Source organism: Anarhichas minor, unplaced genomic scaffold (assembly GCF_050575085.1).
Source record: "Anarhichas minor isolate MPS153535 unplaced genomic scaffold, ASM5057508v1 ptg000043l, whole genome shotgun sequence".
Taxonomy (NCBI): domain Eukaryota; kingdom Metazoa; phylum Chordata; class Actinopteri; order Perciformes; family Anarhichadidae; genus Anarhichas; species Anarhichas minor.
The window spans coordinates 3,239,413-3,264,536 of NW_027466489.1; the positions used below are offsets into that span (position 1 = coordinate 3,239,413).

At 42.1% G+C, this 25,124-nt stretch overlaps 1 protein-coding gene across 1 annotated transcript in view; it reads right to left on the reverse strand.

The window, feature by feature from the left end:
- Window positions 1-4,802: 4,802 nt before the first annotated feature.
- The window catches only part of erc2 (ELKS/RAB6-interacting/CAST family member 2), a 28,908-nt gene continuing 8,586 nt past the window's right edge, over window positions 4,803-25,124 (reverse strand). Inside the window, exons 2-17 of the mRNA XM_076111158.1 lie at window positions 23,806-24,234; window positions 23,400-23,474; window positions 20,784-20,939; window positions 19,722-19,889; window positions 18,798-18,965; window positions 17,756-17,893; window positions 16,801-16,941; window positions 16,459-16,599; window positions 12,487-12,688; window positions 11,082-11,199; window positions 9,317-9,328; window positions 8,770-8,887; window positions 8,461-8,621; window positions 7,418-7,565; window positions 5,088-5,873; window positions 4,803-4,829 (exon numbers count right to left, since the gene is read on the reverse strand). Coding sequence (XP_075967273.1) covers window positions 4,803-4,829; window positions 5,088-5,873; window positions 7,418-7,565; window positions 8,461-8,621; window positions 8,770-8,887; window positions 9,317-9,328; window positions 11,082-11,199; window positions 12,487-12,688; window positions 16,459-16,599; window positions 16,801-16,941; window positions 17,756-17,893; window positions 18,798-18,965; window positions 19,722-19,889; window positions 20,784-20,939; window positions 23,400-23,474; window positions 23,806-24,234 — 2,988 coding nt within the window. The remainder of the gene's footprint in view (window positions 4,830-5,087; window positions 5,874-7,417; window positions 7,566-8,460; window positions 8,622-8,769; window positions 8,888-9,316; window positions 9,329-11,081; window positions 11,200-12,486; window positions 12,689-16,458; window positions 16,600-16,800; window positions 16,942-17,755; window positions 17,894-18,797; window positions 18,966-19,721; window positions 19,890-20,783; window positions 20,940-23,399; window positions 23,475-23,805; window positions 24,235-25,124) is intronic.

Sequence of the window (25,124 nt, forward strand, 5' to 3'; positions counted from 1 at the left end):
AGCTTCAAAGTGTTGCGAAAAAGGACTTAAACATTTGATGTGCCACTGCTCGGCAAGGCCTCAACAATCATAGTTCAGACAAAGCAGATGAATCTTGTGCATTTACTTGTATTATAGATGATATAAGTTATTGATATGAAGTTATCTTCAGCTTTTGAACGTCATTCTGTAGTATCACAGAGCAAAATGAGTGGGAAAAGTGTATTCATGATCGTTTAAATCGCAGTTTGTCAAAGCTTGATTATAGTCACCAGCTTGGTCTGGAGCTTTTCAACTGTGTTTAACTGTCTTCATTACTACATCAAGTTTGCTTTGTCTTTACAAACTCCAATCACTGATGAAGACTGCAAGATGCTGTTGAAAGTTGGCCAAAGGGTGCAGGGTGCTTCTGTTGTTAATGACACATTTTTGACACCTGATAAATAAAATCGCACTACTGAACGTTCAAATCCAGGACTTTTGATCGTTGAACTTAAAGGATGAAGGTATAATAGTTATTAGCATCATTCACCAAGTTAACCCAATTGTTCATATTCTATATGAATAATCTATTATGAAATTGAAACCGATATGAAATCAATGCACTATTTGACTTACTAGTGTGCTTGTTTCCACAGTATCATGCATTTAAGTGTAATACCACAATTGTATTTGTACTAGAATATATTATAATTGACGTATAGATTAAACTGATTTTAACTTGGAGTAGAAAATCACAAACAAAGACAGAAAGAAAGTCACCTTTATTTGATGGATATAAACAAGCTGGCCAACACTCAATAGTAATATTCTGATACAGCACATACAATAGCAAACTGGGTCACTGAGGACAGCCTCCTAGGTTTAAAAAACAGAAAACATCACCGAGTATCCATGCGTCATTCAAAACTTTGACTCAGTCTCACTTTTTTTTTTTTACTCTAGGGACTTCCTCTGATAAAGTTTTTTTTAAATAGATTTTTCTCTTATGCATTCATAACACGCACACAATCACACAGACGCACACAATCACACAGACGCACACAATCACACAGACGCAGCTATGCACACACGCACATCTCTCTCTCTTTTCTGAATACATTTACACAAGCAACCCCAAAAACATGCTGCACCCTCACAAAACTGCACAGGCTGTCTACTAAGGGGACACAGTAAGTGAGACACACGTCACTCTCAAACACAACATCACACCGTCACAATGCACGATGCGGATGCAAGTAATGAATGAGGAATGATGCTTCATGGGAGATTAGCTCACGTTCACACAAGTAATCATTCAGCATGCTGGACACTCACATTTAACTTGTTCCTAGGTCTTTACTGTACAGCTCAAAACATTGACATATACAAATAGTACAGTCTCAAACTGGCATATTCGGTAAACTGAAACAATAGAAAAATTAAGTTAACTTAAATACAAAAATGAATAAAAAAGTAAACAATAGTTGTTCTGTCAAAACAAAAATGTTTCTGGCATTGGTCACAGTGATTTGTTTTGATCCAAAGGTTCAGCAACATAATAAAAGAAAAACAACTTGTATACAACAATAAAGTGAAAGTATGTGTTAGGCTTTTCATGCTTTCTTCTCCAAGGCCTTTGAGAATTACTGGTGAACCTACAGGCCTTTCAACTCGAGTCTTTCTATACGGCTGCTTCTAGGCACAGATGCACACTTGACTTCTCGACTCCACCGTTCACAAGCAGGATTAGTCGTTGGTCTAAGCCTAGGAAACCAGCCCCAGCCTCTAAGCCTCTGTGTCTTCAAACCCTTTTTTTTTGACACAACAGTTGAGAAATCGCTCTGCATAGAGAACAGGAGATTATCCTTACATCATCGCTTTCAGTTGGCACATTATGTAAAATCCAGGCATGCATGGGCACAAATGAAATGTTTCATGTTTTCTACCATGTAAATTATAAATGGTATTTCATGGTAGGAGAACCCCCTACTTCAAGTATTCAGTAGATAAGGACCTGAAAATGGAGGATTCGTACTCCGCCCCCCCCCCCCCCCCCCCCCTGATGGTAAAGTGAGAGGATTTTTGCTCCTCTGTCTGCTTGCATTGTCTTCCCTTTAAAAAAAATATCCAAATCAGGACTTTTCTCTTCACATTTGTAAACACAAACACAAAAGTTTCACACAACCTGTTGATTCTTGGTCAGTGACAGGAGCTGTAAAGGTTCATACGTGAAGCGGACACAACAGGTGATGCATGGGTCACCTCGGTTTGTGGAGGATGGGGCAGATGGAAATACATTTACATACAACAATCAACACTTGGCCATATAAGTGAAACACACAGGCACCATGAGGGGAGGGAGAGGAAGTAGGGGATTGTCTTGAAACAGTCTAATTTAATTTTCCACTACACTGCAACAATGTGTTGGTTTTTCTACTTAATCAGCTGTCACAGTCACGTATGTCACCACTTCTGTTTACAAGACGACGACGACGACAAACACGTGAAAGAAACGCATCTCGACAGAGTCACTCAAACCTCCACTTGGATGTTAAATGTGATAGTCCTCACTCACAAGTGCGAGTTTCTGACTGCTGAGGGCAGCAGACATAACCTCATTGCTACTTATGTGAGCTGCAAAATTCAGTCTTTTTTTTTTTTTTTTTCATTGTTCAAAGTTGTCACCATAAGCGGTGTTCAACTAAATGTTTTCACATTGAAGAAAGGAATGTAATAATGTCATCTTTACTAGACTTCTAGATAGATTTGGATATACTTGTCTATTCCACATAAACTGCTCTAAAGCTCTTGTTTTTTATTTTTGGGCTGTCCTGTGTTTTCAGACAGGGAATGTTGCTGCTGAGGGGTTTACTCACGTACAAATCAGAGGAAAATCACACCACTCAACACTCTTAATAAGACATCTCTCTGACCTCCAGCCAGTTATAAAAATAACCATGAAGAAAAAAAGATATATTATCTTGTCAGTTTGAAACGATTTTCTGACCACGTATAGACACACTATAGATTTCTCTCTATATGTATAATATATGCATATCTATCATATATGTGTACAGTTTTTTTCACGAGGCACAGGCCTCCTTGTTGAGAAGGAGAAAACAAGTCACTATGTTTGGGGAGGCCACACAGACTACTGCCAGAAGAGGAACATTACAAGGGAGAGGGGAGCAGGGGCATACTGTAGGTCAGAGACTGGGCTGTCAATGGTACAAAAAGACCTGCAGGGAAAACATCTATAGAACGTCCTCCACTTCATAGTCTATAATGTAATTACAGTAGCAGTATTCATAGAGGGAGATCTCCTCCCTGTGGGTCTTGAAGTGATTGTTGCTCACAAAGCCCCAAAGGTCAAATCGTATGTACAAAGCAGTCTTTTTACAGTTGTTTGTGAAGCCCATTGTGGGATCAAGTCCCTCTACTGTAAAATGACTAAAAGATGCTCTTGACCAGGTCTTCAGACACCATTTAGTTTGAGCACCAGCAGAAGCACCATTAGTAAAAATTCCTGCAACACGGAGGAGGTGCATAGTCTCAGAAACTTAAAAATAAATAATAAATAATCTGACTGATGAGTAGTTTCTGACCGCTCTCTTGGCCGCTCTGATTGGATGGTTAATTACACTTTGATTGATAAATTTGAGTATGCATTCACTCTACACTGACATCTGCATAGATTGATTTTTTTGACTACTTCTGATTAAAATGAGGTAACATGAAGAGGAAGATGGATGGCACCCACAGCCTTGAGGCTAGAAAAAGTCCAAAAGCTCGTGCAGCAGAGGAAACCACCAATGCTGCAGGCAAGGCTTGAGGCGGACTATTAGTCTAACTAAAATAACTCAAGTCTGGTGAGTGGGACACTATATCTCTTTCAGTAAATGCTGATCGGTGTGTTGGGCAGGTGTAAAGGTAAAAAAAGAAGTCACTGTGTGCCACAAAGAGTGAAATAGCTCATCAACACGATCAGATGATTAAAACTACAAAAGAGTCATGAGGGTCATGATAGCCAGGTAGAGGGGTCAGATGTCACCAGGTGGATCAGCAGGGCAGTGAGGATCAAGAAACCATGAAAGAGTCAGGTGGGGGAGCCAACCGGAGCCAGAGGAGTCAGTCAGGCAGGGGAAACAGACAGCGAGACAACCGTGATCTTGAGTCAACCATAGGAAGATGGATGAGGAACCAATACTGGGCTGGCAGACAGCCATGAGATCTCTGCTGGGAGGTTCAAGAGGGCACTGTTGGCCTGAAGAGATGTGACGCACAGCACATCTGTCTTCCCATCAACATCTGTCTCTTTCCTTCCAATTCAGTTCCGTATCTGAGATCCTGTGCTGAGGAAGTAGATGACGTCTGCTCTTGTTCACACAAAGAAGAAGTTCCAGGTAACCTTGAGCAGAAATGTTTGGAAATGTATTTTCAATAAATAATATAATTTTGTGTGCCATTATATATTATGAAATGAAACGTTTGAAATTACCTGCAAAGCTGTCAGTCTCCCCGCATGACCTGCACACCTGAGTGCCCCCTCCTCTTCCCCGGAAAATAAACAAAGGTACCATTGCTGAGCGTTTATTGAGTGGAAGTAATACATGTTTGGTCGGGTAGTGTTTCAACATCATGGCATGGCTGTGCTCCTCCAGTAGTGACTGAATCGTCTGAAGGCGAGAGATAACAAAACACAAAAATACAGACGTCACACAGCGGTTTCTTTTGCTATGAAATATAGCAGACACAGGACACTGACAATCATAACGTGGGAAAATGTCAAACATATCTCACCCCTCAAAACAATATTAGAGCTTTGGTTGTCACAGCAAAGATTATGCCCAAATGCCCTCGTCGTCATCCTGTCAATGTCAGTGTGACAGACCAACATCAGCGATATGCATGAAGGGAAGAAAGTAGACAGAAACTGGAGTAAATGCTGATCAAAAGACAGCAGGCGGTGTGATATAAAAATAAGCATTTTGAACGTTTTCAAGTAAAAGTAAGCATCAGAGAATCTATTAATGTGCTAAGTAGTTGCAGTTCTGCTTTTGGCAACGATTTTTCAGGGCTGTACTTTAATGGTAATTTTCAAAATAATTACACAAATGACATCTAACCTGGTCCGGAGCAGGGCGGTGACCAGCATGTGGGGGTCCTCGGGCCGACCCTCCACGATGATGGGGCGATGGGTGACGTGGATGCTGGGCGTGGTGCGGGTGTTGAGGGTGTTGAGGATGCTGAGGGTGCTGGGGATGTGGATGCTGGGGGTGGGGTCCTTGTTGTGGAGTGCCGTGTGGGTGCTGAGGGTGAGGGTGCTGCGGAGGAGGGTGTCCTTGTGGGTGCTGTGGAGGATGCTGTGGGTGCTGTTGGTGAGGGTGTTGGGGCTGCGGGGTGCGTGGGTGCTGTTGATGCTGGGGAGGTGGTTGGGGGTGCTGCTGAGGGTGCTGCTGAGGGTGCTGTTGAGGGTGCTGCTGAGGGTGCTGCTGAGGGTGCTGCTGAGTGTGTTGCTGAGGGTGTGGTGGATGAGGTGGGTGAGTGTACTGGGGTTGTGGCTGCTGCGGGTGCTGTTGGGGGGCCTGTGGGTGCTGCGGATGTATGGTGTGTGGATATGGAGTCTGCTGGGCGTGAGGGGCGTGGGGAGCGTGAGGAGTCTGGGGAGCGTGAGGAGTGTGGGGAGCGTGAGGAGCGTGAGGAGTCTGGGGAGCGTGGGGAGCATGAGGAGCGTGAGGAGCGTGAGGAGCGTGAGGAGTCTGGGGAGCGTGAGGAGTGTGGGGAGCGTGAGGGTACTGCGGCTGGGGCTGAGGCTGAGCGTGCGGGGGCTGAGTTGGAGGGTGGTGAGGACCATGTGGATGATATTGCTCATCTTCGTAGTTGTCGGCGATCAGCTTCATTCTGCTTTGTGTCTGTAGAAAGAGAAAACTGGTTAGTGCATGATGATCAGCAGCTGTTAAAAAAAAAAAAGAACATTATTCCCTCACAATGAACATCAAATGAGTTCACGACTGGACAAAGCACGTATTTTCAGTATATGTGGATTGACATAAAAACAGGAACACCTTACAATGTAATACAATCCAGTGCAATAACCATGCAACCAACACTGAGGCTTATATGTTCCTTTTCTTTCTCCGACTTCAACTGATGAATTTTCACCTCTATAGTCACTTTTTAGGTCTTTGTGATTTAGTTTCAAAAATACACAACCAAAAGAAAAGTTGTTTTGGGAAATATGCTGAGTAACTGTCTTGCTGAGTTTAATAGGAAGATTGACACCATTCTCCCAACTATTCACTAAATACGAAGCAGTCAGCAGCCGATTAGCTTAGCTTAGCATAAAGACTGAAAACAATAGGAAACAGCCAGGTGTAGTCCATCCAAAGGTAACAAAATCCACCTCCCTGCACCTCAGAAGTTCACTAACTCACATGTTTTACTGGTACAAAAAATGAAATAGTTAAAAAAAGACAAGTTGTAGTTTAAATATTCTCATCAAACTCTTGACAACAAAGTTAAAATCAGTCTAGTCCAGTGTCATCAGTCCGTTTTGATGTGGGTATACGTTTAACCACTATTTATTTTTACTCATGCAATTTACTTCCATTAATGTATGTAGGCCTATGCATTGTTAGGATTTATGAGAATCATTTGTGTAACTACATCTGTGTTTCTTACTTAAAAGTTATTTAATTTCATGTTGAGTTTAAATTATTTACAAAGGCAGATACACATCTGAGTCATGTTTAATGGAGGTCTAACAATCACCATTTTTTATTTATCAAGGAAACACAGGGCACCTTACAGAGACACAAGGAGGCCATATTGTCGCTGCCTGAGTTCCTGGTGGATAAATCATACTAGAGCTATAGAGCTGAGAGTTTGATTTCGAATTACACTCAAGTCAAAGATTTGAGTTTGACTTGGACTTGACTGCTGCGAGACTTTACGTACTTGAGACTTGACTCCTTGAAGACCTGACATGACTTGAGGCTTGAAAGCAAAAACATTTAAGACTCAAGGTTGGACCTGGTAAGCACACCTTAAATATTACATGATTAGGCCGATGCACTGGATGCATTTGACCGCAGCTATGCCAATGAACAGAGCTTTGATAGGAAACTATCAGAGCTCAAGTAAATGTCATGTTAATGGCCAGAAAAGAGTGGCAATGTGCAAATGAGAACTTTTAACTTGACATGGACCTGCGTGAAATGACTGGAGACCGGACCTGCCTCAGCTCTGATAAAGCACAATGAGTCGTATTTGGGGAAAAACTGAACTAGCAAAGAGGATCAGTGGCCATGCGTGTGCACCGCCCCTTGTAGATGAAATGGAAAAAAATGTCTCGTTGCCTTGTGCAGCTACATTTTTTTCATTTTTATCAATGTTGCCTTGGCAACCAGCTACAGCGCAGACAGACTTTTCCTTGACATTGTGCTGCAGTACTAACGTGTTGCTTGAGCTGGTGCATCAGTTTGTCCCGCTCCCTCTTGAGGGACAGCACCTCCTCCTGGGTCTTCTTTTTATTGGACGCAGACAGTTCCAGCAGTGCAATATTAGCGTCTTTCTCACTGATGGCTGCCAGCAGGGCTTGTTGCCTGTAGAACAAAAACATTATGCATCAGCACCTATAGTATATGAAATAGAAAGCACATTAAAGATACGGTATATTAGTGAGACATCCCATTACTCTCTATCAACCAAAAAACTGTATCAATTCAATGTAACTGCATACATTTCAATTGCTGTTTAGGTGCAAGTAAAACTCCAGATTCAGGAGTCAGATGATGATCAATGAATGACAAGTGAAGTCACAGAGAAATCTGATTGCTTTGTACTCCTGTTAATGATGGCGTAAAATTAGCCTCACTTCTCATTTGTCACGCTCACCTCTCACTCTGAGATTCAACGGAGTAGAGTAGTTAGACATTTATACACTTACTTTCTTTCTTGCTCAGAGTTAGATGAGAAGATTAATATTGTGGTAATGTCTGTCCGTTTAATGCAAAGTTACAGCCAGCAGCCAGTTAGCTTAGCTTAGCATAAAGACTGTACACGGGGGTAAACAGCTGGTTCGTTTAATGCGTATAAAGACTGAGGTTCTTTCTGTGTGTGTTATGTTTATGTACGGGACTATTTGTTGGCCACAGTGATGACAAGACTCAAGTAAATTAGTGTCAAAAAGCATATTTCTATTTATTCTATTTAAGTCTGTAAAAATATGAAACTAAATGAGCCGGATCACTGAGGTAATGTATTGACAAGCAGTTTTGGGAGTGTAAACGCTGATGTGACTTTAATCTAAACTAGGTATTTTGGTGAACTGCATGCCCTGTTCCTCACCTCAAATACATTTAAAACATTTTGTAGATACTTTAGAGAGAATTTCTGTTTCCAGACAAGAAATGAATCCATGCCTTTGCCAGAAACACATCAAGATAAGTGAAATAATGGGCTGTCTTTGTGCGGCTGACATCACATGATAACACTAACTTCATCTCCAGTATCTCCTCCAGCTGTTTCCTGCGCTCCTGTCTCATGTTGGTGAGGTGGCCGTCTCTTTCCTGCAGCGACTGCTGAGTGGAGGAGAGACGCTGCTTGGTGGAATCCAGCTCCTGCCTCGTCCTTTCCAGTGTGTTCATCAGCTCCTCTAACTGCATTAGATGGATATATCACGATATATCACTAATACATACACTCAGCTAAAACTAATGCAGTCTAACACAGTCCTACAATGAATCCTACCTTCATGAAGGTTATAATAAACTGGTGTATTTCTCAGAAGTAAACCTGCACCTTTACGTGGTGGCCACTGTCCATGGAGCCGTCTTTACGAGGGTCTTGTCCTAAGCCTTTCTTGTCCCCTTGTGGTCCCATTTTGATGTTTGGACCCTTCTTTGTCAGGTCTTTGCCTCCTTGTCTGTGAAACCACAAAAATGCAGCATTTTCATGCCAATCTTTTTTCTGAATTCTATTCTGTAGTTGCTGTAGCATTTTTCTACTAAGAAATGCAAAATACATACTTGAGGCAATAGTGTTACATAAGTAGTAAGTATATGTGTGAGTAGGGTACAATATATTCTCATAAATCACAACAAATAACATGAAACAAACAAAAGGAACAAGTACAGCGTAATGGACAATCATGTCAGGTGCATTTTGAATGAATCTTGTTTCAAAATGGTACCAATCATGAGATCACCAGGACAGCAAAAAGACATGAGCATCACAGATGAATTGATAGCTTCATGTTAACATGACACATTGCTGAGATGACTCACAGGTTGAAGCACCAGAGTTAGTATGGGTAAGAGAAGGAGCGGGATGGGGAGGGAGGGGCATTACTTACCTGGGAGCTAGACTGCAGATGGGGAGAGGAAGAGATAGAAGAGAAGGGGATGACGAGACAAGTGGAGGAGACATTGGAAGCAGCAAATGAGGGCACACAAAGGAAAAAGTAAAAAAAAGAGACATTAGAACCAGGACATAAAGAATCAACCACAAAAAAGAAAACAATACAGAGGACCCAGAGGAGATCACAGTGTGTTCATTGTCAAACAACACGGGAGATCACAGAGGCACCTGTGACAGCCGCTGCTGTGCAGCCTGACACAGCGAATGCAGGATGCACCTTCTCTGAAAATATAGAACCATGTGCATCTGCTGCCAAGCCTGGGAGTGGCAGACATGCAGTCGGACAGGCAAAAGTCAGCAGGGCAAAAGAAGAAGGCAAGAGGACAGGTCTGTGTGCCGAGCAAAAGGAGGGGAAGCCAACACTGGTTTGACCGAGAGAAGGAGGGAGCTAGTGAGAGAATTAGTTATGGATGCAGGATTGTTTAAACAAAAAGAGACCCGACTGGTATAACACACTTCAAGATCAACGGTCAGTCCAGATCCTACCTACTACAGCACCTCACTCACAGAGCGCGTGTAGACCTGGAGCACAGCAGCTCTTATTCATGCAGGCCACTTGGCGGATCATTTCTCTTAGTATCTGGTAGAGCAAGCTAGGGATGGGGCAGGTTAGGAGGGAGAGCAGGAAGGTGGGCACTGGGAAAAACCACTAGAAGAAAGAGGGGCCGTCAGGTGATGTTACTGGAAGGATAAGAGGGTGAGAATTACAGAGGGCGAGGGTGACGTAGGGAGAGGTGGGCAGATGGGTGGATGGAATGAGCAGGGGAAGTGTGCTCATGGCAGGAGGACGACTCAGCTTTAAGGACAGAAACTTCCTACATAAGCTGCAACAAACAGCCATCACCACAAACACACACAAAAAGGTGTGTGTGTGTGTGTGTCTGCAAGTGTTTTAGTGTGCATATGTGCAGCTGGGAAAATCACACCAAGAAAACTGCTTCTATTGCAGTATATAGAGCGGTATTTACAGTATTACATATGTATATACAAGTGCACATTTTGATAGGGGCTTTCAGTCACAACTGTTAAAATTGACAGTGTAAACTGCTATTTTGCTGAATCCTTGGTGTGATTGGTTTTATTGTGCGACTTTGCCGTGCATCATAACAGAAACAGGCCACAAAAGGAACCCCAGGGTGAAATAACGTCTACTGTTAAGGGGAATCAAAATAAACACCACAGAACATATAAACACCTGGACATATATTGCAAAATTAGTTTTGTACTTATGAGCTGGCTGAGGTACAAACTTTAAACTTTAATATTAAATTTCATTAGTAAGACATAAAGTATTTGTGCCACATTTGTGCAATTATTAATACTCTGATGCGGTGCTTTAATTTGCTATAATGGGATTTGTCATACAACTACATCTTTGTTGACATAATTCCCCATTCTATCATCAGTGCAGACATAGATGGCGTTTAATGCTGGTTGCCACATGCAGTTTGAAAACATAAACATGCAGCATGAACTCTCTCACACAGACTGATCAACAACCAGTCACAGCACATACACATTCCACTGAACAAACACATGCTACAGAAATAAAAGCAAACATGAATCCAGGGATCTTTGAATCATGTGTGCGGGTACAGCAATGCAGACTAATCCTTTAGACAGCAGGCAGACCCAGGCACACAGGGGAAACCAGATGCAGCAGTCGCAGACAAGATGAAGTGCCAGGGCAGAGCACTCACTTTCCCAGGAAATCCCACACCATGCCCCCTATCTGCTGGGGGGCAGCGGACACAGAAGGGAGTGGGTCAGGGGGAGCTCTGCCACCAGGACGAGGGGTGAGGCGAGGGGCAGAGGGAGGGGGGCTGGTTTCAGGGGGGCACAATGGAAAAGAGGAGGAGTTGCATAGGTGATAGAGAAGAGATTTAAAAACAAGAATTGGATTTGAGAAAGGAGAAGAAAAAGGAGGTTCGAGACCGAAGTTGAAAATGATCAATGGCGGATGGTGAAGAGAGAGACAGGTGGGCATGAAACAGAAAATAGAAAGAGGAAAGGGACAGAAAAAGTGGGTAAAGATGGCAAAAAAAAGACAAGAACACTTAATTAATCAAACACCACTGATAAATTAGCATGACAGATAAATGAAATGGCCCCTATCACTAGCTGGGCAGGAACAACAGAACTGGTTTTGTGACTCTTAAAGTGACAGGGACGAGGGGCCGTCATTGGCAGACGGTGCTCATGTGTCGTTTTCATGCGGTTTATCCATTCTTTGTCTCATTAGTTTAAATTCAAGTCCTGGATAATGACGGCGGTCTCCTCCATCAGCCGAACCAAAGCCAAAAGCTGCATCAAGTGAAGAGACTCTGGACCGCACGGAGAGGTGAGCTAAGAGTTGATGAGGCCACCAGCTTTATTCATGTGGTCCATTAACTGAAATCAGTCTGACCTCTTCCATTAAAGGGATGACTCAGAGGCACTTTGTGTTCTGATATCAAATCTAACAAAGCGTCACAACTTTAACAGAAAGAGAACCTTCTGTGTGTATCTCTACATGCCTCCCAGGAAAGGTGTGTTCATGTATTTCTGGGTGTATTATAAAAGCCAGGGACTGGATCCAGTGCAAGACACTGTGCCGACACAAACTCATGATGTCACACTTGTACATGAGAACAGGAAAATGACAGTACATGTACAGTATACAAAGACACAAGGAAGTTCATTTAGACATTTAGTCAGCTCACAGAAAGGCAGAAATCTCAGTGACCAAAATAAAAAAAAGCGAAGCAGATAAACCCAAAACTATTACTATAATAGTGATGACAACAATAGGGAAAACAGGATGTACACAGCACATATAGAAAGGGATCGTTTTCTTTTCTTTTTGAGTGTGGGTCTCTCTCTTTGTTGTTTCTTGTTTTGTTATATATTGTATGTTTGTAGTATTGCATCTCTTGGAGGACAGAGTGATAACGACAGCACTTCTTCCTATCAAGCTTGAATTATCAGTAGCTTTGGACAAATGCTTCTGCAAAATTAATGTAATGTGATAATATCACAATTTTGCTGAAATAGCATACAGATAGATTTACTTTAAGATGCCTTTGAATACTTCACTAACTTAAGTCTAGACAGTCAGATTTATTTACCTTTCCAACTCAGCGATCTTCTTATCCTTGTCATTCTTCTCAGTCTCAACCTCTCGCAGGATGTCCAGGAGTCTCTCCACCTCCGTCTGAGCCTTGTTGACCTCGTCCTTGTAGTAGCTCACCTCCTTCTCCAGCAGCTTCACTCGGTCCACGTACTCTGGGTTCCCTCTGGGGCCGGACTGCTGCTCCACCTCATGGGCCTTCTGCATCCACGAGCCAGGGAGAGATACAAACAAACATGCACATATGCACACACCCGAAGATACACTCAGTTAACATTATAACATCAACACAACCATGCAGTACAGCACAGAATGTTTTACTGCCCAAGGAAGAGAGATACATACAGTACACTGCAGTCCATCACTGTCTTATTTTAACCACTCCCCTTGCTCTCTCTCTCTCTCTTTCTGAATGAATAAGTAAAATGTTGCGAACAAGGGCATCATTACTGGTGCTGGCTCATTAGCTTTAACAGAGCTATTATTTAGCTCCGTTTAACAGCCTCCTGAGACTCCCAGTCACTTTGTACACTTGGTGAGCGTGCAGAATGCAGGACTATGTATCTGTGTGTTTGTGCAGCACTTTAACGATCAAAAAATGTTAGCAAATTAGCTGCAGTGAAATGCTAAATCATGAACCTGACTCTTTGGTTATCTGTCAAACTAATCAGAGCTTTACTGCTCGATCAATATGGACTATTTTCACCATTATTGCAACAGTTTGTAACTCTCTATGAAGTACAATACAGTGGTACACACATCACCCTTGAGACAATATTCAGCCACACATGTCAACACAGGTCGCAAAAGTGCAAGAGTTGTACAGAGCCAGAGAGCATCCACCAAAACACTGCAGTGATCTCCAACCACGACTGATACCTCAGCTAACTGCACCACACTGAGACGAGAGAAAAGCGCGGCAACACTGACAGTGACAACATGCAACAAGGTCGACTATGTCATGCAAACCCAACGAAGCTGCACAGTCTTTGCGATTTTCAGTCAAAATAATGGAGAAACAGAAGCAACAGGGACCCAGTTAATCTGTCGGCTAACAGTAAGTCTCATATTTTAAGCATGAGGAGCGATGTTAGGATTTAGCTTGTGGGAGATGTTTCTCAATTATTCAAATTGTAAAATATACATCGAGTTATTTTAGATCCACTAATCAATGTGGAAGTTTATCTTTGTTGGACATAGAAATTAGATTCCATTCAGCCTGTGGGTATAAATGTGGACTTTGATGAGAGAATTGTGCTAAAGATGAGGTTTTAATGAGGTTTTAGGTACTCCACTTTTAATGGCTTTGGTATTTTATTATTTTATTTTCCCGATTTGTTTCTGTATTGATTTATCCTGTGTTTCTGTGATATATTGTACACCTATACACAAAATTAAGGACCTCAGGATAATTGAAGCTTAACCTGTTTTGTACCTGGGATTTTACTAAACATCACAAAAATGCATCAGTGGTATAAGTGAGTATCAGCTTTAAAAATAAAATCTGTATCAGTGCATCCCTCATAACTATTTAAAGCTTGAATTGGATGTTTATGGGGATTCTAAATAAACTTGATTTTTAAAAAGACAAAAATCAAAGTACTTCAAAGTCAACATCATTCAGTAACGAATGGAAATGATGGGAGAAGTTTGGCTTCACAGTTCATTACAGGGTTGCACGATAGTAAGATTAATGGCCATGTCCTTTGACTTCCATTACATACAATATCCGAGTAGCCTTTGTGAAGAAATTGATGCTTAATATGGATTGAGGCTCTTCGATATCCTGCTCTCAAACATGATAAAGATCTGGTAACTGAAAACGTTAGCCTTATCTTTAAATTCTTTCATTGGACAAAAGTGTGCAGAGCCTTTTTTCTCTTATATGTGCAAGAATAAGAAAATCACACTGTAGTTAAACAAACTAATCACAGATAAACCAAGTACAGAGCCACAATTAGACGAGAATAAATATATATATACTGTATAATTCCAACTGACCAAATAAAGTGAACTTTAAATACTGCATATGTTGCACCAGTCTCACCACATGTGTCACAAACACAAATAGTTGCAGAATGAGTACGTTGCACAGGACTGTGAGTGCAGTATAAAGCTCATTATATCAGTACAGTGCGATGATCGACATGCATCTGGGTGGCTCAGTGGGTGAAAGCAGAACCTATTCTTAGGGCTGGCATGATCACCATATAGCATGTTTCAAAGAAGTTATCAGTGGTCCTCATGCTTTCAATATGTGCCTCAGAGAGCTCAAGAGAGGGACTTACAGGATTGTTCATGTGACTGAATAGCTGCTCAGCTTGCTACATTGCAAACGGAGGGGTTGAGGAAGGGAGTAGGGCGGGAGAGTAAGTGTTAGGATTTAGTCTGAGCCAGAGGAGAGAACAGCAGGATCAGACATGTTACAATACATGTTTGACAGAGCAGTAACAGAGTCTCAGTACAGCACATGTTGTTACAGGTTAAGGGCTACACATCACGGACAAATGCAGAGGAACAGACACAGGGATAGTCAGAGGATTATGGAGTAGGAGGAGGCGAGGGAGGGTCTATAATGGTCCGTTCTCTGCAGCGGCCTATCGAAGCAGTGCAGCCCGTTACAGGGGAGAAAGCATGATGGTAGCTATTATCCTAATTAACTGTGTTTTATATAAGGCAGGTTCACGTTTCTGGTTCAGTCCAGTTTACAGTGATAGTAACAGATAAGGAATTAGCATTTCACCTTGTTATATATACACATAAAGTGTGTTCTGTTGAGGAATTTGAGATTAGTCATTCAAAATGATCCTCCATGAAAATAACACACAGTGTCAGCCCTCAGCTACAGAAATATATGAGCAGGGAAAGAAAAGACACCAAACTCTGTAAATTCTAAGAATAAAAGGAATAATTCACAATTGGTGAAGTCTATAACCACTTTAAAGTCTAAGAGGTCCCTGGACTCACAGTGAGCTAATTATTTTGTTCACAGTGGACAAGCAAGCATTGGTTGTTATCTAAAGTTCAGTGCAATTAATGAGGGACATCTCTCAAGACTTCATTCAGGACAGAGAAGCTCCCCACAGCTCAGCCAAAGTTGAAAAGCATTTATCATGAAAAATTCTTGAGTGTTTTGGTGAATAAAATAGCCAACTTCTCTCCTGAACCTCTTCCTCATTACACAACAACAATAAATGTTAATAATTTCATAATGCTTTCAATTTAGTCTGTTTCTTATCAACTGTACTTGTTTATACTTTCCGTGTGCAGCTAATGGGTATAGTTATAGGGCATACGGGGTAGGTGGGTCTGTTTTTAATTATGGAGTCTATGTTTCTTGTATAAGTGCATCCAGTCTTTTGTGTTATATGGCTCTGCCCTCACCAAACTAAATGGGAAAATTAAAGTTAAAAACAATAAAAAAAAATAAACCTGTACATTTGAGACTGAAAGTTTATTTATAACCTTGGAAACATTATTTGGCAAAACACATGGTATTTCTTAGCATGTGGAGTTGCAGTTGTCATAAAATGTAACTTTAGATTTCGTTTTCAGATTACGGGATACAATGAAAAGCTCAAGAACAGCTACTACAGGGACCTTGTAGTAAGACTGTATTGCATACAGCTGTAAATGTGTATGAAAAAGTATTTGCTCTGATAAACCTCCGTGGTATGATGTTTACTGATGAGCTTTACTGAACTATTGAGGGTTTTTTAGCCCTAAATTACGACTGCTGATTTTTCCCTCTGCAACACCAATGTTGACAGAATGACATAAATCTGAGTCCAGTATTACAAAAGGGGAGGATGACTATCTGTGTCGAGAACTATGTAACTGTCCTGTAAAAAACTAGGAACTGACTCAATATCAAGGTTCAATATGAGTAGTCACCCGTTTCATTAAATCAAAATAACATCTACACAATAGCCTGATGAGTGATTCTGCACTGTGAAACGCACACCTACCTTCTGCAACTGCGTCTCCAACTTACTACACTCCTCTTTTTTCTGCTCGATAGCGATCTCCAGTGACTTGAGCTTTGAATCCCTCTTGAGGCCAGAGGATGCCAGTGATGAAGCGTGTTCCTTTAAATCGATGAGACAGGACTGCATGTGGACAGACAGTTAGCACAGGTTCAAACCAGTTCTAACTACGCCAAAGTGCCACAGCTTAAATGTCATATAAAGACAGAATATACTGCACAGAACAGTAGAGTAGAGAAACATAAAGGCACAGCATGTGTACAATATGCAGCCATGTGGACACACCCGTACACACATCTCTTTGCTCCATGCATACTCACTGACCTCTTTATCTGTTAATTCTATCTGCAGGCTGTTGACCCTTTCCTTCAGGTCCTTGTTCTCCTTCCTATATGAATCCACTTCTTCCAGGCGTTCTCTGTCTTCCCTCTCCCTTTGGTCCTTTAAACGCTCTATAATCCTCTCCTAACGCACACACATACACAAAATGAATTAAGGGAGTTACATTTAAGAATGCTTTAAAGAGACAACTTAGGAGTTTAAAGAGTCTTAGCTGAGCGTGAGCAATAAGACACATTTGTCAAGCGACTTAAGACTAAAGTGTAAGAGTAAGCTTTCAGAGCAGCTGTCAAGTGGCACCTTTAAGTTGTGAGAAATGTCATAAACAAAAGCTTAAGTTTGCGAGTAGGCCTAAACGTGAAGGGTTATTACTTTAATCTTTGATTTAAAGGAAAAGTTTGGGAAATACGCTTATCTGCATTCTTGCTGATAATTAGAGGAGACGATTGATACCAGTCATATTAGTACACAAGTTTGAAGCTACCACCTACAGACAGCTAACCTAGATTAGCATACAGCTAGCCTGTCTCTGTCCAAATAAAATCTACCTAAACCTAAAAAACCTAAATCTGACTAATTTACACATTCTGTCTTGTTTGTTTGATCTGTAACAGACAAATCAATTCGCCGTTATGTGCCAGACTTTTTCTTGGTCTGGAGCAGTAACTTCATGGAGTCTCTGCTGGTGATAGTTTTATATTTACTGTACAGTTATTAACGTTTTTATCTCATTTAACTCTAGCGAAAAGTGTATTCCTAAAATGTCTGACTTTTACCAAAATCAGTCACAAATTTCGATTTTTAGCAGTTTCATAGATGCAGGTCCTAAAATCAAACCCAATTCCAGTGAGTGGGACAGACACCAACTGCTGTTCACATCCCAACCGTGCACACTCATTGCATGCTAATCCTAATGCTAAAGTGCAGTACTGTACTATACCTTCTCTGACAGCGCCTCCTCCAGGGTGGCCAGGGCAGTGTCTGTGTTACTGGAGTCGGTCTGCAGAGACTTGACCCTGTCCTTCAGGTTCCCCAGCTGCTTGTCTTTGTCCCGCAGCTGCTCCTGCAGGTTCTCAATCTGATACAGCGAGGAGGAGGAGGCCGGGAGGATGGTGTTTAAAGTTGGTGTTATAGCTGGACTCAGAGATTACTCAATTCTTTGATGATTAATACCCACTACAGACAACGTCATGTTCAAAGTTTGAAATGTGCTGGGGCTTTACAGCGAAGCATTTTCTATTTCAAGAAATACATCAAAAGCTGCCAGACTTTTAAGAAGAGTTTGAGAAGCAGAATAAAGAGCAGAACAGAATATAAATCAAGCTGCCATCTGGGAGAAAGTAGGAATTGTGCATTAAGACTAATGCAAAAACACAACTATTTATAGACATTAAAATGTGCTCTGATCTATTATTTTATTTTATATGATTGACACAGCAGAGAAACAAAACCGAATTATCAGCCACATCAGAAGGGAAACAAAGATTTAGAAATCACGAGAGATAAAAGTGGACGGATGAGGGAGAGGAGGTGTGATCGAACAAGAGAGGAGAGAAAAAGAAGCAACGGGAATGGTTGAGCAGGTCCGGGTGAGAGAGGGAGTAACACTCTGTGGGTATTTATAGCACACACACATACAAGAGTCAGTGAGGCAGAAATATCTTCTAGCTTGTCTTTCTATGGACACTTTCCCCCTGAGAGCAACAGAGACTCTCTCTCACTCTAAATGGAGAGAGTATCCACTCTGCTTTGTATTTCCACAGAGTGACAGGTTTAGTCCAGGACACAAGAGTCTAACTCGTTACGCTCGTCGTTCATTTCAAATTACACTTGGAGTGCACCGGCATAGACCATCGCCTACTCACCACAGTTCGGTGTAACCGATAAATAATGTAACAATAACGTGGTTAGTGAATGGTTATTTCCTCAGTTTGTATTCTCGCACCCTAAATGACAAAGCTTTCTTCAACTCTGATGCTCACCTTCTTCTGCAGGACATTGATCTTTCTTTCTTTGACCTCCAGCATGTCCTTCATGTCCCTGATTTCCCCGGCGAGAGTTCCCTTCTCCTCCGTCAAGTCCTGCAGCTGCTTGGTTTTCTTGTTCAGGAAGGACTCTTTCTCCTCCAGACGCAGACGTAGAGCGTCCACCTGAAGCAAGACACGGCCCAAAACACACACTGTAGTGAGTAGGGCTGTCCTCGACCAAAGAAATTCTTAGTTGACCAACACTCATGCGACTCTGTCGACTTATTGATTGGTTGATTTAATCAGCGGAGTAAAACTGAGTTTCTCCACAATGAATCACACAAAAGCATTACTTTGAATCTTGTGTTAACAAGCAATGTGCTCATAAGTTCCTTGGAAATGACTCATTCGGCATGAAAAAGCATTTCATAAATGACCAATCGACTGAAGAAATATTGGTTGACTAAGACCAAAACAAGCGATTAGTCCACTAACAGACTAAGGGGGGCAGTCCTAGCAGTGAGTGTGCTTACAATACAATAATCTTTTAAGTATTAAACTTAATCTACATACAATTGCAAAGGAACACGGGTGCTGAGCAGGTATTTATTAATGTGGTGATGATTTTCAGTTTGTGCATCACAGTTACCGTAATGCTTCCACAGTAATTTATGTATTAGTGCAGCTATTTGATGTTTTCAATGTTTATTAGATGTGCTGGGACAGTACACTGTGCATTACGTTTCTTTGGTGGTGCCTTGAGTCACAGTAAGTTAGTCCCAAAGTAAATAAATTGCTGATATGATTTCCCGTAATAAGCCTCGGGCTCGGGGCAAGCCTATTATTTGCTCAGTTTGGATTGGAGTATGATAATGTTTGTTTGTGAGGCAGTGTATTGTTAGGTTGATTTAATGTATGTGAACAAACAACTTCCATTACCTCTGTTTGAAGGATGGCAGCACGTTGCTCCTTGGCAGTGAGAGACTCTTTTAGCACCTCGATATGCTGTTTGCAGTCGGAGTTCTGGTTGTTGAGGGTCTCTAGTTTTGTCTGCAGAGCCAGCAGCTCCGACTCCTTCTTTGACAACTCCTGCTTCAGCTGGTCAATCTACAGACACGTGAAACAACCATTTACATGAGCACTATATATGAGCATTGTAATGTTATACCATCACAGCGTGTGCATGTGTGCGTGTACAGCTATTGCTATTTTCATCAATGCATTTTCCCATTAAAAATGCATTTGGGACTAACTCCCCTGCATTCATCATATATTATACATCATCTCTATTCATGATTAATGAAGAGACGTCTAAAAATAGAACAACAAAACTGTGGCAGGTCTACGCCCGGTCGACTGATGTGAGGAGCGGTATGTAAACACGGAGTCAAAGCTCCGGAGAGACATATGAGCCTCAGAGAACGGCAGACACATGCACCTTGATACGATCACAGATTTCCGGTAGCTCGGCTGGTGTGTTGACAGTGTGGCTCTAACTAATATAACACAAGTCATCATGTCTTCATGGGGAGTGGGCGGATAAAAACACTGATCTGAAAACCAAAGCAGGTAAAGTCTGTTTAATAAAAACGAACCTATCACTTGGCGGGCGTGCTTCATTCTTTGAACATAATGTAAGTCACAATTGTCTGTTGACAGCGTAATAATAAAGTAACAGGCTTTTATACGTGCGGAAGGAAGAAATGATAAGTATTTCTTTATGCCAAAGCATGCGCTTGCTGATTTAGCCTTTTTTGGTATTCTTGACACTGAGCTCTTTAAAAAAATTAATTAAAAAAAACAGCAAAGAAGCATCCCTCAGATAGTTGCCAACAGGACACTTTGCTGATGACACTGAATGCTAAAGCAGAGACACATCAGCTTAATTTAGCATTCTCCTATCGGCACAGCTCTCTCTGCATCCCGAACGACTCAATCGTGTTCGTTTTTCCAGCCACATTTTTAACAGGATCTGTATTTCATGCATAGTGCAGACGGTACCTTGGCCTTCATAAACTTAGAGTGGTTCTTGTAGACCTCCATCTGTTTGATCTCCTCTTCTCTGTCCTCTGTGTTCAGTAAGCCGTTCGCCTTCAGCATTTGAATCTCATCCTCCAGATCTCGAATGTTGCGCTCCAGAGAAGCAATTTTGGTGTCCTGCACACAAACATGCAGAGGAGACACACCTCAAAACCCAGACTGGCATGTCTTTTTTCAGTTCTACGATGCAAATGAAACTGAAATCGATACGAGAGTCCAGAACAGACTAAAAATTGACAAAAACTAAAAAAAAGATATAGAGACTAAAAGACAGAGGGAGTGAGAAAGAAAGATGGAGCACGATAAAGAGAGACTGGAAGAAGCTCTTTGGTGTGGCTGAGAGCAACTGCAGTATCTGTCGGTGAAATCAGAAGCTTTCCACCCAGCTCCTTGCAGCCGCTCAGAGGAGTAATCACCATTGGGAAATATTGAGCACACATCCAGCACGGAGAGATCAGCCAGGACTGGAGAGAAACGTGAGGAAGAAAAGTAACAAGCTGTAGCTTTTGCTGTAGTTGCTTGCAGATCAATGCAGAATCCAGTCTCTGGACTGCGACTGTGAGTGCAGCTTTAGCTTCACGGCTTTTTAAATAAATAATACAACGTCTTTAAGATTAGCCATGGTCCATCTCCCTCGCCAGCAGAGCATAGAGCAACCTTGTTCCTTTCTCTCTTTTTGTGTCTCTCCTTCTTTCCTCCTCGTGGCTCTGAACTTCTGAACTTGTGGCTGTTAGCGGGGTCAGTCACAGCCCGCTGCAGAGGAACATGGGAAATGTATCGTAGTGAGGAACGATGGACTATCCGCGAAGGATCTCAGGAGTTAATGCATGAACACTGCACATGTACATCTACTTCGCACTGCCGCTGCATCTCACCTCAGTCTCTCTGTTACGAGACGAACATCAATGAACTAACGTCGCTGCAATAGATAGACACCGTACCTTCAAAGGAGGGAGATTTTATTCCATCCACTGGCACATCGACCTGGTCAGTAAATCTTGCTCTTTATCTCTCTTTCCCTGCCTCTGTGTGTCTCTCGTCCTATCTATCTCCCTGCATACTGGCCTCTCGCTGTCATAAACAACCACACCTGTTTCCATGGTAGCAGCAGGCAGGCTATATACCGTGCACTGCTTCTGGTGAGTGAGGAGGAGAGGGCGGGAGGGATGAAGGGGAGACGGGGAGGGAGGATTATTCGTGCTTCAGCATCAGCACCAACACAGCAAGAGGGAGTGAGGAGAGGGGAGAGATGCAGGGTCTTCCTGCACAGCACAGGAGGAGGAAGAGGCGGGTCTTCCCTCGCTCTGTATGCAAATCAACAAGATCCCAGAGCACAGATGTCACATGACCGCGTTGGGTGAAGGCTGGGGCCTGCACACACAGTGCCGATCCAGCCGAGTGAGAGGGGCTGTGTCAGCTCAGCGATGATGTCATGATTTATTTTGAGGAAGTGATGTTAGGCCTCTGCAGTGAGGCTGGTGGAGTCTACAGCGGTACAACACTGGTACAGCTCAGCCGCACAACAAGTGTTCATCTGAATAGACATTTTTATAAAATCATATTTGCATATTACAGCTGCATCAGTTTGAAAGAATGCAATATATATGTCAAATTTCATTTGCTTGAGCTGAAGGCAACCACACTCGATGGTGATCGATGGTGATCTCTAAAACTGCAGTCCATCTTCTTAAATATCTTTTATGTAATATGAATGTTTGTCCCAATATTTAAATGACCCTTACGTTTCCCCTTAAGCTTTAAAGTTACATCAAACATTACATACATATTCTTTCTCTCGTTATATTTTAAGTGAATTATTCAAATCAAAGATGCACTTTTAAGACCTGGACAGCCAGCTTACATCAAATAGAAAATTCTAAATATCTCGTGCATCATTTGTCAAACATTTAGCTGTAATTCAGCTTTGCATATTTCTGTGTCTTCAAAAACGTTGAGGGAAAACGTAAAACAAAGCTCTGCACAAAGTGAAGCTGAAATAATGAACCTGCAGTCTGTGTTGTTTCATTATTGATGCTAAATATGCCATTGCTTGTCATGAAACAAGTGTGATGCAGCTTGGCATGACTGGCTGCTGCTGCACCTCTCCAGCAACGACAGCTGTAATGTTGAACAGTAATATTGATTGTTAATGTTTACACGACTGCTTTGTGAGCACATGCACAGTGTGTCTGGGTGTCTGTGTGTGAGAGAGAGATAGAGAGATGTGTCTACTATTGACTCAGCTGCTGATGATCACAATGACGACAATAGATTTAGTAGAACACACACCAGATCTGTTTAGACATGCAGCAGTTTACATAATACAACCAAACACATATAGAGAAACATCTGTCTTTCAACATCTGGCTTTAGACAGACCATTCATGGTTAGCTTGTTTGTTTGTATACAGCCATAGTTGGAGGAACCTTCACAGTAAAAAGATTCTAGCTGGATAAAATAATAAACAACATATTAATAACCCTAACGATATTTTGAGGATATTTAAAGATGTTCTTTCTAATGGTGACTGCTGCTGTGGTTACAGTCAGGCTGTATATCATGAGTCAGGTTCTTACTTTCATCTCTATGATGGTCTGCAGGGCCTTGGTTTTGCCTGGATCCTGATGCAGCTGATTTCTTCTGTGTAGTTCCTTTTAGAAAAGAACAGCAGAACATAATGTAAACTCTACTGAAAGCTGGATTATATGACTAAAATAGTCAAAAGAAAAATGTAAACACTAAAAATGCATTTAAAGTTTGTCTTTTATACATGCAAAACGTTTAATGCAACTAATGTGTTCTGCAGTTTTCACTTTCTCCATTACATAATCGACACGCTACAATAGGAGCTGTAGAATAGAGCACGTTGATTATGAGAGACTCGGCACTGCCCTCTAGTGACAACAAACTGTAAATGTTCAGCCTTGTACAGTGAATCTAATTAATGTAATTAATATCAACACAACCCTGGTCATAGACTACCTCTCGCAGATGGATGTTCTCCTTGTCCTTCTGATCCAGAATGACCTCCAGGTGTCCGAGCTGGGCCTCCGCCTCAGCGATGCGCCGAGCTCTCTCGTGCTCCTCCTCCTCAGCCGCCCTGCCCGGCCCCGGGGGCAGCCCTTTGCTCTGCAGCATCTCCAGCAGCTTCTTAATGGACTCGTCCCTTGCTCCGAGTGTCTGTTTCTGGGTCTCGATCCTCAGCTCCATCTCCTCAAGTGTCTTTCTCAGCAAGAAGAGCTCCTTGGCCTGCCTGTCGTGTTCGGCCTGCAGCCGACGGAAGTTCTCCTCCGTCAGCTCGATGGTGGTGTAGTGGTCGGAGCGGTTGATGCCCTCCTGCTGCAGCAGGTGGTTCAGGTCTCGTTGTGTGCGCACCTCGTCCTGAAGAGCCTGGATAGTCATCTGGAGATGCTGAAAGAGAGTCTGTGTATTGAAATTCATTTCAGGAATAAACGCAAAGCAAAGTTTTTCATGGCAACACTACACATGAGGGTAGACACATATAAACACATTTCTAAAATGCTTGTGCACGCGGTTCTGTGGAGAAATGCTACAGCAGGTCAAACAGGGGGAACGTCCCACTCCTTAGGAGCAAATAGACTGTAAACTATTTTTTCATGGGATTTTTTTTATCCATTCTGGAAAAAGGATCAAATTTGAATCCTTTGGAGTCATATATATATATTATGGCTTACAATAAATCACAGCTGTCAAACCTATTAATTTATTAGGTTGCTCTGTTTTAGACAGAATTAATGAGGTTGTTAGCGTGCTTATCACAGCTGAAGATGCTTCCCTGCAGTGCAGCAGAGGTCTTTGCTCTCTGACAGTCAGCCTGGATACAAATACTGCGATTCAAATCTCAGCGGTGGCATCTGGTAAATACTGTACGCATATGGTTATATTATTGAGCCGTTATCATTGGTGGACAAGGAGTCAAACATTTTAGATGAATAAACAGACACCACAACAGAACCTATAGTTGGTTTGCACTATAGAGTAGGCACAGTAATGTGTTGGAAAAACGCGTACTTGTTTTTGAGTGTCCAGGATCAAATACAAATAAGAACACACACTATTAAGCCTACTATATTACTTTGTGTGCAGGGGTGTTGGTTCTGGGTTCATGGGAACACTATTGGGGCCGAGTTTCTGTCACAGATTGACTCAGGCTTGGTCTTGTCTGTTGACATTTCCTTCCAGCAGATATCTCCAGAGAGAGATCAATCTATGTTCAGAAAATGGCCCAATCAGGATTTAGAGGAGAGCAAGCAGATTGTTAAACCCACTTTACAGGCAGT